We start from the raw sequence: 18,356 nt of genomic DNA on the forward strand, positions 1-18,356 counted from the left end.
TCATCTACAATTGTGGCAGTGCCAAGTCTTGGCTCTGTCTGCACAGGCTTAGTTCAATGTCCATGGTATCAACCCCTGAACTTTAAGGGGTGTGGCCTTTACTAGCGGGTTTCAGATTTCAGTTTTGTTGTGTTTGAGCCAACTTTCTGCTCCTGAGTTTCGAGTGGTTTTTTTTGCCTCATGTTCATACATCTAAAGGAGCAAAGAAGAGCAATATATTGACTCAAATATTTGATTACACTGTACACCATTAGAACCATGTCTGTGTTGGATAGTGTTGTTCTCCAGACTCCCAGCTTGGTGACTCTGCTGGGGACTGTGGTGTTTCTGCTGCTCCTGTACCTCCTAACCTCCAGCTCCCAGGAACAGGGGAAGGAACCTCCAGGACCCAGACCACTACCGCTGCTGGGGAACTTGCTGATGCTGGATCTTAAGAGGCCACACCAGACACTCTGTGAGGTGAGACAACTAGCTAGTGTTTTCCATATACTTCGCTTTAATGATTATTTAAAAAAAAATGTTATCACCAACGGTAGGCCGATTGCCGATTTTAAAAAATCGTGAAAAAACGAATCTTTTAAAAAGTAAAACATAAAGACTTGTAAAAAGTAGGCTAAAATCACATAATACACACGGCTATAATTCCCTGCTGTGATTGATTGAAAGTGCTGTATTATTGATGCGCAGACATAGGCTAGTGAATGCTAGTGCTGAAGCTACATATTGTAAGAAATGTCTAACTTGAAAACAAATAACATGTTTTAAATGATTTGCCAGTGGCAGGGGTTGCTTGTGATTTGATGTGCCAAAAAAGCTGTCGGTTGTGATACGGACGGTGGAAGTTTTGGCGATAATTTTTGAGGTTGCAGACTAAACAATCTACTCAGCTCCCGCAGATAATGATCAACCAAACGCTTGTGTTGACATTGACAATCTTTATAAACAAAGAATCATATATTTTTCCCACATCTTTCTTTTTCGTCAAGCTCTCCAAGGAATATGGATCAGTGTTTACAGTCTACTTTGGACCCAAGAAAGTAGTGGTCCTGGCAGGGTACAAGACAGTTGAGCAGGCTCTGGTCAACCATGCTGTAGAATTTGGAGACAGAGAAATCACCCCTGCGTTTTACCTTATCAACCAAGGACATGGTAATAAAGTCATTTGTTACTGTTTTGACCAAGTTTAACCATATCATTCTCAATGGTCATGATTCTGTTTAGAGGATCCTTTATTTGCTTTGGCAAAGTCTTAACACAGACACTTTGGTTTGAATTACACAACTTCTTTGTCAGCACATCCCCAAGTTCCCAAATAGGTGACCTATTTATGTGAAACAAAGTATTTGTTCGAACTAAACCCTCAAAACTACTTTTTGTTTGTATAACCCTAACCACTGTTCCAGTTTTCTGACATAATACACACATTAGAATTGTATTTAACTTAACAGAATAGAAAATCCCTAGACATATAAGTCCAATAAATAGTATTTCAAACAAATTTTTTCATCCATAAACTGTACTTTCTCTCCACAGGGATCCTGTTTGCTAACGGAGACTCCTGGAAAGAGTTGAGGCGCTTTGCTCTCACTACCCTCAGAGACTTTGGGATGGGCAAGAAGATGAGTGAGGAGAAGATCATAGAGGAGTGTCGATACCTCATTGAAGAGTTTGAAAAACATGAGGGTAAGACAGATAAAAAGTGAATTTAAAGGCAAGTTAGGTACGTTTTACATTTACATTTAGTCATTTAGCAGACGCTCTTATCCAGAGCGACTTACAGTAATTACAGGGACATTCCTCCGAGGCAAGTAGGGTGAAGTGCCTTGCCCAAGGACACAACGTCATTTGGCACGGCCGGGAATCGAACCAGCGACCTTCTGATTACTAGCCCGCTCAGCCACCTGACTTCCTACGTTTTGCAAAAGTTGTAATTTTGTGCACTGGCAATCATTGCATTCGGTCCGAACACAATGATTGGACGTGTTTATTACAGTCCTATGACAGCGGCAGATATCGGATTTATTTTATTTTACTGTCAGAGCATTTCATTTATTGAATGCTATCAGGATGTGAAGTTTATTTCAGCAAATAATACAAAAAGTGCTTCTCAAAAACATTACCTACCCTGCCCTTACAGTTTTTCATTCATTTCTGTGACAGGCAAAGCGTTTGACACAACTTGTCCAGTGAATTACGCTTCCTCCAATATTATCTCAGCCATCGTGTATGGAAACAGATTTGATTACACTGACCCCCAATTCAAAGCCATGGTGGAGAGCGCCAAGAGGAGAATTAACTTATCAGGCTCTGCATCAGTCCGGGTACTGTATTATCAATGACTTTTTGTCCTCAGAGAACTTTGGCTCTAGAACATGGATTGTCTTCCTATCATTTGATTAATGTGGTCCTGATTGTTTTGGGGTGGGGATGGGATGACAGGTGTACAACATGTTTCCACGGCTGGGCCCATTGATTAAGAATGTACGTGCATTGATAGCTCTAACAGAAGAGTTCAAGAGAGGATTGTCAGACTTGATCACGGGTCTGAAGGAGACTCTGGACGCTCAGGTGTGTCGAGGCTTTGTGGACGCCTTCCTCATCAAGAAGCAGAAGCTGGAGGTAAGAGGACCACTAGTGTAGATGAAAGTACATGAAGGTTTACAGAGGTACCTACACTTTAAGCTTTTTTGGACACAATATGCCCACTTCTTAACCACCACTAATTTTTATTGGAGATTATACTTTGCAGTCATCCCTCTTGTTTGTGTTTTCCAGGAATCAGGCATTGCAGATTCTCACTACAGTGACAACAACCTCATATTTTCTGTGAGCAACCTGTTTGCTGCTGGAACTGACACCACAGGAACTACATTATGCTGGAGTCTTCTGATCATGGCCAAGTATCCTAATATACAGGGTAAGGAAAGTGTGACAGAGGGCAGTCACTAGCTATTACAGTTCACACATGCTAACAGACATGCAATACACACCACCTATATTCACATTGCTACTGCTTTGTACACTTTTTGAACATACACAGGCGCAGTAGTTTCACGCTGACTAATCCTTAATTGACTTTACAAGGGTTGTGTAAATTGTCTTCTTTCCATTTTAATTGCACAGGAGGTCCATTACCGCTACTTACTGTTCGGGAGTCCGAAGTCAGCGGCCTAAACTGATATAAAGTCAATTAATCATAAAATAAACAAAACAAGACACCTATCTTGCCCCCACTCTAGAAATGTGAAAATAGTCCTACACATTTCCCTACCTCTCCCCCCAGTGCTTAGTAGTCCCCTCATGGATCATGCCCTCCCTAACTCGTTACAGTAATCCTAACCATAAGTATTTCCCTCTCTGCCTGGTATGCCTCACATGACAACATCACATGCTCTACAGTTTCCAACTGACCACTGTTATTACAAAGCCGTCATTGTGATGCCCAACAACCATCAGTGTTAAGTTTAAGCCAGTGACCAAATCTCAATCGCCACCAGTGTTTCCCCTACCTTTATATTAGGGGGGCGCCCCGCCCCCCCAACGGCACCCCCCGCCCCCCTTGGAAAGTCAAGTAAAAAAAATTATTAGTAAATAAATATAAATATATTTTTTAAATATATATAGCACCCGATCACAAAATAAGTCATTTAAGGTTACCTTTCCTATAAAACAGGTCTATAGCTTGCTCTTTTATTAAACAAACTAAATGGCCTTATGTTATTTATCTTATTTACACGACGGCATGTCATTTCTGTCTCTACATGGTCGCCGTCGCCCCCCCTGTCACAAATAAACGGATAGGTACATATGGACGCTGACTGACACTCACTCACTCCACGCTTAAATTGAACTGAAACATGAATTTTCACTCTTGTCTCCTCAGACAAGGTTCACGAGGAGATCAGCAGGGTGATAGGAAGTCGTCAGGTCTTGGTAGAGGACAGGAAGAACCTTCCCTACACTGATGCCGTCATCCATGAGACCCAGAGACTGGCCAACATTGTACCCATGTCCATCCCTCACGTCACCAGCAGAGATGTCACCTTCCAGGGATACTTCATTAAGAAGGTCAGATTTTAGTTCAGTGGCTGTTCACTCCACACAGCTATATCTTCTGCCAGGAAACCGCAATGTTCTGAAAAGTTTGAGTCTTTATGACGAACCTGAGCTTTGTAGGGAGGGACTTTCAGACCAAATATTGATTCATTGAGCTGATATTTTGATCTGTCCAAGTTTCATCTGTATCGTCTGTGCTTGGTGTTTGGTGACAGGGGACCACTATCTTCCCTCTGCTGACAACAGTTTTGCATGACGAGAGCAAATGGGAGAGCCCTCACACCTTCAACCCCACCCACTTCCTGGATGCGCAAGGTCGATTTGTCAAGAGGGATGCGTTCATGCCCTTTTCTGCAGGTATGATAGTCCTACATACATCATTTATGTAATGTTTTGTTTGTATGTGGGAATAGCCTTTGGGGATACCTTATGCCTATTGTACCATGTCACCTTTATTCCTCTCTCAGGTCGCAGGGTATGTCTGGGGGAGGGTCTGGCCAGGATGGAGCTCTTCCTCTTCTTCACCTCTCTCCTCCAACGCTTTCGTTTCTCTCCTCCACCCGGGGTAACAGAGGATGATCTGGACCTCACTCCAGCTGAAGGGTTCATCCTTAACCCTTCACCTCACCAGCTGTGTGCTGTCAGCCGGGTTTGACACCACTCCACATTTACACAATGAGTTCATGTATATAAGACAAGCTCTTGTATTGTATTTAGGCAAACTTTATTAAAATACTTTGGTTTCGTTAACAATCAAATAGAAATGATATCTTGGTAGCAGAAAATATCAACTATTTTGGAGATCGCTGTATAATATGATATTAAATCACTGTAACCAAGACATAACCAAGCAATAGAAAATGGTTTCCCCTTTGCACAGTATAATATGTATTACTGATAATACTAATATAATATTAGCATCAATATAAAATGTCAATAAACTGTTTTTATTCCAAATAAATCATGTCAATAACGTGGATGCATCGTTTCAACAGTGTGATTCAGGTAGGGAGTCAGGTGGCTGAGTGGTTAGGGAATCGGGCTAGTAATCCGAAGGTTGCCAGTTCAATTCCCGGACGTGCAAAATGACGTTGTGTCCTTGGGCAAGGCACTTCACCCTACTTGCCTCGGGGGGAATGTCCCTGTACTTACTGTAAGTCTCTATGGATAAGAGTGTCTGCTAAATGATGAAATGTAAAATGTAAATGTGATTCCATCAAACAGGATTCTCAAAATACACATATTTCATGTAAAAGGTAATTTGCCTCCATAGACAGAAAAAAAGGAGAAAAACAGGCATTGCAAATCAGTAGTAATGAAACAATGCCTCATAATGTTTCCAATTTGATGATGTTGAGCCCCTGTGAAGTGTTTGTGAGAGGGGAGATGGTGGCCCCTATTGGCTGGGAGGAAGCAGCACAGACCTGGAGGGCCCCAGCTGTGCCAGTCCCTTGACAGTCTGCTGACTTATCCATTTCTCTGTTAGTCTGAGGGAAGGACTGGCTATACATAGGACCACAGGTCGGTGAGTACAAGGACACCTGTGTCTGAGACTGTTGCCGTGCGTAGGTTGGCGAGTAAGGCTCTGCGTGCGTCTGGGTGTGAGTGAGGCTATCGGCACTGCTGCTGGCTGCAAACACACAACTGGGGCTCTGTCCCGGTAGTTTAAAGGCCTCTACCGTGTCCAGACTGGGGGTGTCCATCTGGGAGAAGCCAGATGGGGCTTGGCTGCACTGGGGGTACACTCCCTGGCTGTAGGTAAATGTGCCCTGGGTGTAGGAGGTTGAAGCAGTGGCAGCTGCAGATAGTGTGGGTGGGGAGGTTTTTTGGGTGTGCTGTTGTTGCTGCTGCTGCTGCTGCTGGCCGGTGCTGTTACAAGGTCCCAGTCTGGAGGCTAGGGTCTGCAGGGTGCTGAGGATCTGCCTTTGGACCTGGGTCTGCTGGCTCTGTTGCTCTGCCAGCATCCGCACAGCAAGGCCCAGGCTGTGCACCTCCGAGCCCAGGGCCTGGACCTGTTCCTGGAGCCCACTTCCGCCTCCCCCTCCAGCCTCCTGGACCTGCCCTTCAGAGTTCTGGAGCTGGATGACAGCCCCACTGGAGCCCTGCGACGTGGGGATGGTTGGCGCAGGGCTAGGCAGTCGTATACCCACGCGGGGAGGAGGGTGCAGGGGGCGGACGGACTGAAGCAAGCGTCTGGGAACACTAGCGCCGCCTGGCTGCCCGTCCACACTCCTCCTCTGCAGAACAATGCAGATGCATAGAGCACTTTAAAGTGATACACAGGTGCAGTATGCTGTTTCACTAATTAGAATGACTATAGTTAAGACACGAACTGCTGTGGTGTAAATGTGTTATACTTGCTACTCACCATTTGAGCGAGCCTCTGAGTGGCCTGTGTGGTGAGGTCATAGGATGGAGGTAAAGCTTCTGTAACTCCCCTAACATTGGAGCCAGTGGAGTTAGACTGGTCTCTCCTCAATATAGAGGCCACCTGCTGATATGACTCTCTTATCTAGGAAAAAAGGGACACGGCCAAAGAATATCATTACCATAACTTTTCGGACCGAATTTCACACCAACAAACAACGTTCCTCCTATGATATCGTGACAAATGGACACAAGAAAGTTTCCCCGCAATGAGAAAATGACAAGAAATGGGTTATCTACCCTCATTCTGTGTGACAGGGCCTTATCCAAAAGCCTCTTCCGAGCTGCCAGCATGGGGCTGGTGACTGGTGAAGGGGTCACTCTCCTCCTTGTGTATGCCCCAGTGACAGTGACACCGGCCGCCCCTGCGGCTGTGGACTGGAGACCCCTCTCCTGTTTGTTCTGAGCCAGAGAGGTGACACTGACAATCTGGATGTCCTTGTCGTCTTTGTTCTGCCCCGACTGCTCAGGTCTACGACTTCCGCTGTTCTCTGCCGATCCAGAAGGTTGGGTCCTCGCCTCCGGAGCAGGACCGCTCTGCTTGGCAAACTCTGCTGATGCCACGTAACCTGCATGACGTGAAGCATCCCGTAGAAGCTGCTGTAGGTGTAGATTACTGTAGCCCTCCCGTCTTCCACCTTGGTTTCCCCTGGTCCCCACCAAGGCCAGAGGGGCAGTCCCATCTTCGTTTCTCCCCTGTTTGCACTGGAACTCTTTCAGGTACAAGTAAATGGCCTGGGCAGACACCTTGATGTTCTCCAGCTCTAACACTGCCTTGATCTTGCGGAGGCTAAGGCCATTCTTGCGCAGTTCTACCACCTTGAGCTTGGCAGCATCATCCAGACGGCCCATGACCACTCGCGTGTATCTGACTGCAACAGTCCCTCTGAACGCTCCACCTGACGAGGCAACAATTCACAAACAGATGTATATACATTAGGGTGACCAGATTGGAGTTTGTGCACTTCGTTCCGGGGCTGGGGGCAATAATAAAGCAATAATGATAAATACAAAATAATAAATTCTTTATATGGCCACATATTAAAATAAGAAAATTAAGACACTTTTCATTGCTCCTCATATCAAAGCAATAATGATCACAAAGGCGGCAAGGTGCTCAGTGTTGCCAGATTGGAAATGGCGAAGTATTGTACCGAAGGCTCAAAATGATCGTATTTGGAGGATAATTATCGTGCATCTGGCAACACTGAGAAGGCGGTCGACCAATGACAGTTCTCTCTACAGTCAGAGCTTGCGCAAGAAGGTGGAACGTAAGGGACATACCCTTTCCAAAACTTGTAAGGGCGAGGCAAAATCACGGGCAAATTTGGAATCCCTGCCGTGCGCATTTTTTAGGTCTCGAAAAGAGGACATGTCCGGGTAAAAGAGGACGTCTGGTCTCACTCTATATACATATATTATTCATGTCAACATATCAGTTATAAAACTTTCAAACAGTGCGCTGGTGGGGGATTGTTTGCCAAAGCACAATAACAATTAATAGCATCTGGTCATACATTCTTACCTTTACAACGACAGTACTGTTGCCCGTTGTTGGCTTGAAAAAGATTCGAAGCACATGCAGTCTACCTGGTAGAGAAGAATAATCTTAAAATGTTTCCGTTGCCAAATATAGTTGTTCAATTGCGTGTACATTAATATAAACTAGCTAGCATCATCTAAATAAACACATTCCGACTTGTAAGTGGCGCTTGGATCAAAACGTCATTTACTGTTGATGTGGTTTACGTCATCATTACGCGACAAAAACTAAGCACCAAAAGGAACGCTTACGAGCTGCTCCAGACTAAAGAAATGTAAGTTTTGATATTCCAGTCAGGTTGTACTTGTTCATTCTCATGATAATTGACGTTTCGAAATTATACAAAAACCGTAAAACATAAAGGCTAGTGTGCTTGCAACCGTGGCCTTTCCATTATGTTGCTTTCATGTCCCACAACGTCGATGAACGTTCTCCTAGCTCTAACAAGCTAACCAGCCAGGCCTACTTCGTATTTTAATAGCGTTAGCACTAACTGTTCTGACAGAGCTTTATACATGTATCTAAAACGTATTATACCGTTTTCACTGCAACCGAAGAATGTAGGTTACTTGCGGGTATGCTGCTTGTATGCTGGTGTTATCTTCCTTGCTAACCAGGGCCTGTATTGCTACTGTAGCTAGGTATTTATCTGAGTTTGCGTCTGTATTTGTGCGGCAGTATAAGTGCCATTTTGCGAATATGGTTGTTTAGTCTTTTCATTTCATACTTTCTTAATATTTTATCAAGTGTGCCGAAGACTTTTGCAGGACTAAATTACTCAAGGCTGCGATGTTTCCATTTAATTTCAGGGCACCATCACCTGTCAAGCGGAAGGAGGAGGAAAAGACCAAAGACAGAGGAAAGGAGAAGACTGGTACAAAGGAGGTGGTAGACAAGGACAGAGGCAGAGAGAAGGGCCGTAAGCGCCGCAATGCGTCCACAGGAAGTAGCAGGTGTTTGAATTTCCTGAACATCTCATTGTCAACCTAACCTGTATCATTTAGCTATAATAGGGAAGCTCTACATATTCTCACCACATGACCTTAGCCTTCTCTTTGAATGTTCTTATTTTTGTTTGTGTTGTGTTTGTTGTTTCATGACCAAAGTCTTTGTGTTCCTCCTCCCGTCACTCGGGTCCAGCTCGTCCTCCAGCAGCAGCTCTGGCTCCAGCTCAGGCTCCTCCAGTGGCTCCAGCTCGTCAGGGTCCAGCAAGTCCGGTTCCTCCAGCTCGCACTCCTCCAGCTCCTCCAGCTCCTCCGGCTCGCCCAGTCCTGGCCGCCGTCGCCACGACAACCGCAGACGCTCCCGCTCGACGTGAGTGCCTCGACGGAATGACGGCTGAGCCGTTTCGCAAACGTAAATCAGGGGGGTGCATGATCCCCTGTGCTTCACCTCAAGGCGTTGTTAAGAAAAAATGTACATAAGCGGGGTCCAATGTCTGCTGCAGGTCCAAAACCCAAAAAAGGGGCGATGATAAAGATCGAAAGAGGAGAAGCCCGAGCCCCAAACCCACCAAAGTTTACCTCGGACGACTGACAAAGAACGTGACCAAGGTGAGCTGCTGAGCACAGGCTGCTTTCCCGCTCTTCATCTCGCGCTGATGTTGAATGAATAACTGATTTTCCCGAGGCCCCGTTAGGACCACATCCATGAGATCTTCTCCGTCTACGGGAAGATCAAGATTGTTGACATGCCAGGGGGCAAGCTCCACCCCAACCTGTCCAGAGGCTACGCCTACGTGGAGTTTGAGACCCCGGAGGAGGCCCAGAAGGCCCTCAAACACATGGATGGAGGTAGGAGGACCTCAGTGCCCTCATGGGTTATAAAGCTTGGGCTCCACCGGAACAGCATTGCTCTTTTACTGAGTATTGAGGTTTGTCTTTTCTGTCCTTCCCCTGTTCCCAGGCCAGATTGACGGACAGGAAATCACTGCCTCTGCTGTGCTGGCTCCAAGAGCACGCCCTCCCCCTCGCAGACCCTCCCCTCCCCGCAGAATGCCTCCACCCCCTCCAATGTGGCGCCGCACGCCGCCCCGCATGAGGAGACGGTATGTTCCAGCACTCGGCCGCATTCCTTTCACTACATTTCTCTTGGGTTGATCAGTTCAGAGGTGCAGACTCTGCTCACACAAACTCCTCCCGCACCCTTCCTTTAACCTGGCATTGCTCTGTGCACCTGCAGGTCTCGGTCACCAAGGAGACGGTCTCCCGTGCGCAGACGCTCTCGCTCCAGGTCCCCTGGGCGTAGACGTCACCGTTCACGCTCCAGTTCCAACTCTTCACGGTAGAGTGACGACATCACTGGACCCCACATCCTTAGACCCAGGACCCCCCCACCACCATCCTGCTCCATCTCCCGGGACACCAGTCCACTGGACCCGAGAGATTTGGCTGGAACTAGAGGCTATCCTCCCTGGATCAGCTGACCGCTTTCCCCATTGTGTCTTGTCTCTTTACTTTATAGATGACATGTCTTAGATAAATGTATTGTTGGGCCCAACCAATAGGACTCAAGAAGTCTCAAGCTTTGTTTGTTTCATGCTTTTCGGTTAATTCACCCACATAATTATCAGATTTTCTTAAGCTGTGACAAGACCGCTTTAGTATAATGTTTTATTTTGTACAAGTTTTGCAATTAAATGTGAAATATCAACTTGATCTGTGGCAGCTTGTGTGGATTTTAATATCAACAACCATTTCTGATTGTTGACCTGTAGACTGTTGTCCTTTTTGCTCTATAGACACAATATAAATGTCTTGAATGTTTAGTTTTTTTAATGTGAAATCACTACTGGTACTGTAGATCAGGGCCAAGGGGTGTGGAGGAGAAGAACCTCACAGCCTGGTTTTAGTCCTCCATGCTGAATTGGGGATTTCATTATTGGTCTATCCAGGCTTTACAATGAGGGCAGATTGTTCAGCAAATGAAACCGTCTTTTCCAGGGAGTAAACACATTGAGTGGCAGCTCTTTTTTGTTGTTGAGAAACTCACATCGCTTCAAGCCTGACCTTCATGGTATTGATACAAGTATCGATTGGGATGTAGGCATGTAGCCAAGGCAAGGGCAAATTCTCATTACTGGAAGTGTCTTGGAAATGTTTTCAAGTACAGAGTACTGATTGACCGCTTGAGGTCTCACTTTCGAGTAAGCGAGACAGAGAGAGACAGAGAGAGAGAGAGAAGCGATGTGGAAGAGCAGGAACTGTCTGATCGAGGAACTGAAGAATCAAAATTCACCAGCAGTTGTTTAGAAATATACTACATTTACTCAGATACAGTAAGATACATGACACTTTCAGATGAGAATATAATTTTGTGTAGACGTTTCGCGGCCCCATAGGCGCGCAAGTAAATTAGGCTAAACCCGGCATAAAACATTTTACTTTTCGATGGATTGTTGCGAGTTGTGGGATTAGTTGAATAACCATTACATTTACAAGATGTCTTCAGAACAAGATAAGAACAAATATCTTTTGAAAGAGCTTTTGGGAAGACCTGGGAACGGGAGCTGTGCCGACTGCGGAGCAGCAGGTACAGTATGGTCGCCACACTAATATTAGGGTTGCCTCTGGTGGGTTGGAAAGCCTTCAGTACAGGTTAGGTGTCAGACAATGTCGTTTGTCTTCTGCGGCTGAAAAATCATTTACTATCCACTGAGTTACCTCAATTACTGTGACTGATCGTAATCTGAGTTTGAGTTTGTATAGCCTAAATATTTCACCACAAAATCTGTACAGTGAACCAGCCATTAAAAGAACACGGTTCTATGAGTCTAATGCATCATTAATGTATGGTGTAATTTGATTTAGTGGCAATAGGTGACGATCTAAGGATCTTTCATGAAGCAATAAGCTGTTGCTGTCAATAGCAATTCATGCTTGACTTACATCCCACCCCTTTTGAACACACCCTTCCAACACACCTTTGGTGCCACTTGTGAGAGGTGTTCTGTTATCACACCGACAGCTATCCATAGCTTTCAGTGTGGGAAAACACGATATGCATGACATTGCAAAACTTGCATGAGTGCCATCAGCAGACATTTATATGTGAGGGTAGATAAGACCAATGTTTATGGTTTATGGGAAGATGTCTAGTTGGGGACATTGTTTAGACTAATCATATCCACTAGTATGTTAAAATGATCTTCCTGTGAAGACTGAAATGCCTTCAGTCTAATGCGTTACTGATGTCATACTGACTATGAAATGATACCTGCTTGACACTTGCTTGGCTGCTCTTTCTATTCCATCACTGTTTGTGTCCATCAATACAGCAGTGTCTCTGTCTGGATCACGTGTGCAAGAACAGGCACTATTAGTACTTCATATAGTGGGTGCCCGGGATATACCTTCTCATATGCTGACTCATCCACAGCACTCGTGACTCTTGCACGTTGATTCTTTATGTTAGGATGGCCAGTTGCATTGCATTCCATTCTATTCCTTAAATACTTTTATCCAAAGTGGCATACGAATTGTGCATGTAGAAAATACATCAAAGATCATAAGTGTATAGTTCTATATTATTTTGGTGGTCAGAGTCAAGCAACTGTCCAGCCACATTGCTAGGTAACCAGTCAATTACCACCAAGTAATCTCAGCTACCAGGTATGGTCAACAACAAAAATAATATTAATGGGTTCAATGGAATTTACATGTCTGTCATTCAGGCTCTCCCACCTAGTGTGTGCATCTCTCTATCTCTGTCTCCTTCCCTGTTTTTCTATTTTAACTGCAGACGTTTCTTCACAGAGTGACTCATGCTGGTTTATGATGACTTACTAATATATCACTGGGGAGGGGTGGGTGGCGCATTTTATCACCTCCTAAGTTTGGAATGGCCATAGTATGGTATAGTGTTGCACATTATGTATGTACATCTGTGGTTGGTTAGTGTATGGAGTGGGGAGGTCTACTCTCTGTTTCTATACAAAAAGTTTCGAAATGACTACAGCTTAGAGAAACCACTTTGGTTCAAGTTTAACCCCTAAATTCAAAATTACCACGACCATAACAACGTGAACTTTGTCAAATAAAAAAGACCCACCTAAGTATAGAGGGAGTCTTCACAAGATATTATATATGGATCCGTTAACCTATTATTGGTAAAACGGGTCTCTCGCTCTGTGGAAGAGGATGGTGGGATTGCATCTTTTATCCGGCTTTCTACCCATTCACCTGGCTGTCCATCCATCTGTTAGTCTGTCCATCAGTGGGAGCCCAGCCCCAGCCCCAGCCCCAGCCCCAGCCTCAGCCTCAGGCTCCGGCCTCCCTTCTCTCCTTGTAGTGTAGACTGGACTTGGCAGACGTCAATTTAGCGAAGGATGTGGTAGAATATTAATGATTACCACTTCTTCACTCCCGTTCTAATATCCCTCTTCAAAGAGAGTTTGTGATGTCTTGAACTCTCCCTGAACTACTTTGCAGCACTAGAAGTGTGCCTGCAAGAATACAGAGAAAGACATGAGAGCAACACATTGATGCTGTCCTAATTCCATGCCTGCCCCATTTCATGGCTCGAATTCAGGCTTCCGATTTGGTTTCAGTGTTTGGTTTGAAAACATTCAGGAAATGTTCACACCAGTTATTGTTCTTTCCCTTCTTCTTTTGAAGAATTGCCTGTGTTTCCATCGTCTTGTCAGGGTACAATTGTCTGATATGTAGAGTAACAGTAGTTCTGTATGCAGAGCTCCTTTATGGCATACCCTCTAATGCTTCATTCTACGGATGTTCCTGGTGCACAGTTCCTCAGTTGGAAATTTCCAGAAACGTAGTTCCGAATGGCATGCTGTCCTTAGTATATGGTGTATGCTCTATGTTTAAAAGACAACACGGAGAGACGGCAATGTTTGTAAGGAAATCTGCTAATCACCAAAAAATTAATAAAACGAAATAAAATGCATGAAAAATCGAACAGCCTAGCTGTTGCAGAAGAGGCTGCTTCACATAGGAGCATCTAGAACCCGTGGATGTAAATATGCATGTTGTGTTGGTGTGTGTCCGCGTGCGCACGCATGCGTGAACGTCAGGAGTACGAGTGTGAGCCAGCCAGATATGGTGTCTGTGAAACTCTACTCCTTCATGGTACTTCAAGGTGAGTCACTATGGCGCCCAGTAGACCGCCCCTCCCCCTAACACACACACACACGCATACACACACTAGACAGATAGGAGGTCCCCACTCTCTACTGACCCCCTCTAAGGATAGCCTGGAGTGCTACTAACTGACACACTCTCTGACAGCAGTTCTAATTGGCTGATTGATGCACGCTTGCTGTTCAGCCGTGTGTCTCATCTGGAAATGAACACTTGTTATCAGAAGCTCACAGGTTTGGGGTTTAAGAACTAAGCTGTGAGAGATCAGCCCTGTTCGGTTGTCGTAAACGCTCGCCTTTCCGCTCTCTCCTTTGTAAGCAGGTCTCTTGCCTTAACAAGCCCATGTAGGTGACAACACATGCCCCTCACACAGCTGTCAGATGAGGCTCCCCTAGGTGGAGGAGAAGGGAAGGTTGCCCTGTGAGAGAACAGGACCCATAGTCCAAGCTAGGATCGTTTAGTGGACAACGTCCACTAAACAATCAGGGTTTGAGTGATGGGGAAGGTGATGTGAATGACCTGTTTCCTGTAGTTGAGCAGCCTGAGGTCTCCGGGGATATGTAGTCCTTTTGCAGAAGACAGACAGATGAGTTTGCCAGCCTCAGGGAGTCCCCAGTGTGTCTGGAGAGAGAGAGAGAGTTTGTCCATCTGTCCTGTCTCCACAAGGACGTTGGCTAAGGAGACTCTTTTTCTCTTTAATTTCGAGTGATAACACCCTGTGAACTTGAAGTGAAACTCACAATAGGTGTGTTTGCTGATCTGAGTCCAATGTTTGTACTGTTTGTTTTCCAGAGCTGAGTGTATGTGTCTGTTACTCTGACCAGTGTGTCTTACTCTGAACAGTGAGTGTGTGTGTGTATGTGTTCGTGTGTTACAGACACAGAGTGGGCGTCCTACACCCTGGGTGTGTTTGTGTGTCCGAGCTGTGCTGGTCTCCATGGAAACATCCCTAACATCAGCTCTGTCAAGTCTGTGCTGCGAGACTCTTGGAGCAACACTGAGGTGGAGGTGAGACCCCTGAGTGTGTGTGTTTACGTCTCGGTGTGTTGCATGCATTGACTGGCCCTTGAGGTGTGTTTTGGCATTATGTTACATTTACATTTAGTCATTTAGCAGACGCTCTTATCCAGAGCAACTTACAGTAAGTACAGGGACATTCTCCCCGAGGCAAGTAGGGTGAAGTGCCTTGCCCAAGGACACAACGTCATTTGGCACGGACGGGAATCGAACCAACAACCTTCTGATTAATAGCCCGACTCCCTAACCGCTCAGCCATCTGATCCCCCTGATGTTAATCTAGACACACACTAAAACCCAGAAGCTTGAAGCGATTCCCCAGCCTTCTGGGCTCCCTTCAGCCTCCTCTGGTCTCTGTCCCGACTCTCCATCCTTGGTCCACCCTTCTCTTGCCTTCCCTCCTCTCCTCCCCTGTACTGGGCATCGGCCCTGCCTGGCAGGCTGGCTGGCTGCCTGGCTCCCTGGCTGGCTGTCGTGAGGAATACAACCAGTCATCAGTCTCAATTCAGCCAGGGCAGAAAAGGATGAGTCGGCACCTGGTGCAGACGACCAGCCGAAGCCGATTGCGAGCGATGAATTGCGCTCGTGTGTGTTTGTGTATGTTGTGTGCATGTGTGTGTGTGTGTGTGTTGTTTGGGAGGTGGGGCATGGACTCTGTGATCTCAGTCTGGCAGTTGATTGATAGGAAGAGAGAAGATAACAAACTGTGAGAAAAAGAACGCGTTTGCAAATGAATGATTGGCCAGAGAAGCCGGAAAGGGAGGTGTGAAATAGAGACGGTTGTGTGAGGTCCAGCTTCCCAGACATACTTTAAGCCTAGTCCTAAAGTCTGAAAAATTCAATGAAGATCTCCATTGAAAAACGTTTTAACCTAGGTCTAGGCTTAATCCATGCCTGGGAAACTGGTCCTGTGTTTGTACATTTATGCTGTTTGGCATGACTTTGTCTGACTGTTTGATTGTACACAGACTGCACTTTGCCTAATGCTTGTTTTAAAGTGTGCATGTGTGAATGAAATGCTGTATATTATTAGCTGTGTGTGTTTATGTCTTTCATCGGCAGTACAATAGATGTGAGTTTGTGACTGTGTTGAGCTCTGCAGTCTGAGTTAATGAGAGAACTGTGACAGTAAGACTTTCCCTCTGGGCTAGAAGCCCCACAGAAACTCTAGCAAACACCTCATTAGTCAGCATCTTCACCATGCATTCGTGTATGTGGGAACATGTGTGTATTGTGTGTGCATTTCTCAGTATTTAGTTTGGATGTGGAGATGACAGGATGGCACCAAACACAAACTTTCTCTCTGCTTTTCTCTCTCTCCTTCCTCTCCCTCTCTTCTCTGTCCTTTCCTCTTTCTGCAGTTCATGGCGTCCACAGGTAACGATGCTGCTAAGGCTAAGTACGAGCAGAAGGTGCCTGCTTTCTACTACCGCCCTACACACTCAGACTGCCAGTAAGTGTAGAGGCCACCTCCCCACGGCCTCTGTGCCTCACTCCTGGTGTCTCTCTGCTGGGTCACCCTGTCTCCCCGCTCCCTGCTCTGGCTCAGTCCTCTGAACACTGGAGGACACTGCTGGACACCAGGGGCTGGATTCCAAACTGAAAACACAGAACCAACCACTGCTCCTACCCTTGAGAAACTCCTCACTGTCCTTGATAACTTTAAGTGGATTGAAAGCACACACCGAAAGCTACTGCTTCTGAAAAGAGCTCCAGCCACATTTTGTAGACCTTAGGGTCATGTTGACTGAGCCAGCAAGAACAGAAAGAAGGAGGTGTGTTTTTTGTTTGGAACCCAGCCAGAGGTGAGAAAGGTCTTTGGGTGTGACTGGAGTTCGAAACAGCAGTGTAGCAGGGGAGTGAAGCAACAGTCACGGTGCTATAAATAACAATGCAAAACCACAAACCACTTATCTCTGAGAGTGCCTGTGTGTATGTGGGTTTCTGTCAGTTTGCTTAGCCTGCCTCGAGCTTGCTGGTGGTCATTTAGGAAGTTATTTCTCAAAGTGAGATGCTCCCCGAAGCCCATTTGGCTCCCTGAACATGAAGTTATACAGTGTAGAACGGTGGAGAGGGAAGGAGGGAGGGAGGGATAATGAGAGGATGGATTGAGAGCGTTGATGTGTTGAAGGGAGCTTAATCACTTTGGCCTGGTGACGGGCAGATGCCTCTCCAGAGCCACACAAATACAAACACACGTTTGTTTACCCGTATTGCCTTGTGAATTTTCAACCAGCTCACCGACGCGACAGAGGGGGAGGGAAAAGGGATGGAGAGAATTATAAGACATGGAGTACGGTGGGGGGGGGGGGGGGGGGGGTGATAGCGAAGTTAGAGGAGAGAAGAACGAAGAGGACTGAAGTGAATTGAATCCTGTTTTTTATGACTTCCTCTGGTAATTGCATCAAAAGAATACATGAGATTAACACTGTACCCTCAAATCGAAGACACACTGTACAATCCATTTAATTAGAAAAGGCACCTATGTTTAACATTTACGGACTGTCGTTTTACTGAGGTGTGCGTAATGAAATTGCCCAGGCCTGACTCAGCCGAAGTCCAACTGTTCCACAGGCTGCTGAGGGAGCAGTGGATCCGGGCCCGCTATGATAGAAACGAGTTTGTGTGTTTGGAAAGACAGGAGCCATACTCTGCAGGTAAGACTGGGACACATTCACACACACACACAAGTGCACACACACACGCACACATGCAGATACTCAACAAACCGACACACTTGCAAACACACGCACGTTCAGACACATTATCCCCCTCTCACTTGCCACCATATCCAATCTCTGTCGCTAAAACAGAACCCTACAGGACATTCCAGAGTCCTACCATTCGGATGCTCAACACGAGAGAGAGAAAGGCATAAAGGTATCGAAATTGAGGTCGAAAACATGTAAAGATAGAGGTGGTGCCATCCGTTATATCTATCTCACAGATATCCGGGAATCTTCGAGATAGTCCTCCTGCTATTTTCATCTTCAGCTCTCGCTGTCAGACTGGGCACTGCTGGACTGCCGAGAATCGTGACAAAGCAGTCTCGTTTTCTCTCTCTTGCCATCTTCTCGTTATCATGTGGTCAGTGATGGTATCAGAGAGAGGTTGCCACACCTGCGTTCCCCGGAGGGGGAAAGTGGGCTGTGGGCGGCTGTCTGCTTTTAACTTAACGGTGGAAGAGAGAGCCCAGTGTGTGATAGGTTACCGAA

At 45.9% G+C, this 18,356-nt stretch overlaps 4 protein-coding genes across 6 annotated transcripts in view; 3 read left to right on the top strand and 1 right to left on the bottom strand.

Annotated features, from left to right (window-relative positions):
• The first annotated feature begins 258 nt into the window (after positions 1-258).
• On the top strand, positions 259-4,792 carry LOC136939851 (cytochrome P450 2K1-like). Of its 2 annotated transcripts, none has more exons than XM_067232224.1 (9): positions 259-459; positions 987-1,149; positions 1,534-1,683; positions 2,161-2,321; positions 2,440-2,619; positions 2,776-2,917; positions 3,884-4,068; positions 4,272-4,413; positions 4,524-4,792. In XM_067232224.1, the coding sequence occupies exons 1-9, from the start codon at positions 259-261 to the stop codon at positions 4,709-4,711; spliced, it is 1,512 nt and encodes a 503-aa protein (XP_067088325.1). In that variant the 3' UTR covers positions 4,712-4,792. The 2 variants fall into 2 exon arrangements, with proteins under 2 accessions (XP_067088325.1, XP_067088326.1); XM_067232225.1 differs by having other exon boundaries at positions 4,303-4,413.
• A 350-nt stretch (positions 4,793-5,142) lies between these two features.
• Positions 5,143-8,121, bottom strand: LOC136939750 (uncharacterized). 2 transcript variants are annotated; one of them, XM_067232215.1, is made up of 4 exons: positions 8,009-8,121; positions 6,724-7,382; positions 6,425-6,568; positions 5,143-6,293 (listed from the first exon to the last, which is right to left on the bottom strand). In XM_067232215.1, the coding sequence occupies exons 2-4, from the start codon at positions 7,333-7,335 to the stop codon at positions 5,385-5,387; spliced, it is 1,665 nt and encodes a 554-aa protein (XP_067088316.1). In that variant the 5' UTR covers positions 7,336-7,382; positions 8,009-8,121; the 3' UTR covers positions 5,143-5,384. The 2 variants fall into 2 exon arrangements, with proteins under 2 accessions (XP_067088316.1, XP_067088317.1); XM_067232216.1 differs by lacking the exon at positions 8,009-8,121 and having other exon boundaries at positions 6,724-7,394.
• A 131-nt stretch (positions 8,122-8,252) lies between these two features.
• LOC136939903 (RNA-binding protein with serine-rich domain 1-like) lies at positions 8,253-10,683 on the top strand. Its single transcript, XM_067232239.1, has 7 exons — positions 8,253-8,300; positions 8,836-8,979; positions 9,167-9,340; positions 9,474-9,579; positions 9,666-9,819; positions 9,932-10,073; positions 10,208-10,683. Coding segments are annotated over exons 1-7 (828 nt in total). The 5' UTR covers positions 8,253-8,298; the 3' UTR covers positions 10,314-10,683.
• A 531-nt stretch (positions 10,684-11,214) lies between these two features.
• LOC136940547 (arf-GAP with dual PH domain-containing protein 1-like) overlaps positions 11,215-18,356 on the top strand; it is a 10,883-nt gene continuing 3,741 nt past the window's right edge. Inside the window, exons 1-4 of the mRNA XM_067232735.1 lie at positions 11,215-11,557; positions 15,002-15,132; positions 16,503-16,594; positions 17,716-17,798. Of these exons, the coding sequence (XP_067088836.1) occupies positions 11,467-11,557; positions 15,002-15,132; positions 16,503-16,594; positions 17,716-17,798 (397 nt within the window). The 5' untranslated portion in view covers positions 11,215-11,466. The remainder of the gene's footprint in view (positions 11,558-15,001; positions 15,133-16,502; positions 16,595-17,715; positions 17,799-18,356) is intronic.

This window comes from Osmerus mordax, chromosome 3, assembly GCF_038355195.1.
Source record: "Osmerus mordax isolate fOsmMor3 chromosome 3, fOsmMor3.pri, whole genome shotgun sequence".
Taxonomy (NCBI): domain Eukaryota; kingdom Metazoa; phylum Chordata; class Actinopteri; order Osmeriformes; family Osmeridae; genus Osmerus; species Osmerus mordax.

Bases quoted from the DNA above. Each gene is read 5' to 3' on its own strand.
- LOC136939851 (XM_067232224.1), top strand. From the start codon at position 259: ATGTCTGTGTTGGATAGTGTTGTTCTCCAGACTCCCAGCTTGGTGACT. The intron at 1,684-2,160 runs GTAAGACAGATA...TTTCTGTGACAG, and splicing joins AGAGTTTGAAAAACATGAGG to GCAAAGCGTTTGACACAACT. The intron at 2,322-2,439 runs GTACTGTATTAT...ATGGGATGACAG, and splicing joins CAGGCTCTGCATCAGTCCGG to GTGTACAACATGTTTCCACG.
- LOC136939903 (XM_067232239.1), top strand. The intron at 9,341-9,473 runs GTGAGTGCCTCG...TGTCTGCTGCAG, and splicing joins CGCAGACGCTCCCGCTCGAC to GTCCAAAACCCAAAAAAGGG. The intron at 9,820-9,931 runs GTAGGAGGACCT...CCCTGTTCCCAG, and splicing joins CCTCAAACACATGGATGGAG to GCCAGATTGACGGACAGGAA.
- LOC136939750 (XM_067232215.1), bottom strand. From the start codon at position 7,335: ATGGGCCGTCTGGATGATGCTGCCAAGCTCAAGGTGGTAGAACTGCGC. The intron at 6,569-6,723 runs GTAGATAACCCA...CTTTTTTCCTAG, and splicing joins CCCTGTCACACAGAATGAGG to ATAAGAGAGTCATATCAGCA. The intron at 6,294-6,424 runs GTGAGTAGCAAG...ATTGTTCTGCAG, and splicing joins CTCAGAGGCTCGCTCAAATG to AGGAGGAGTGTGGACGGGCA.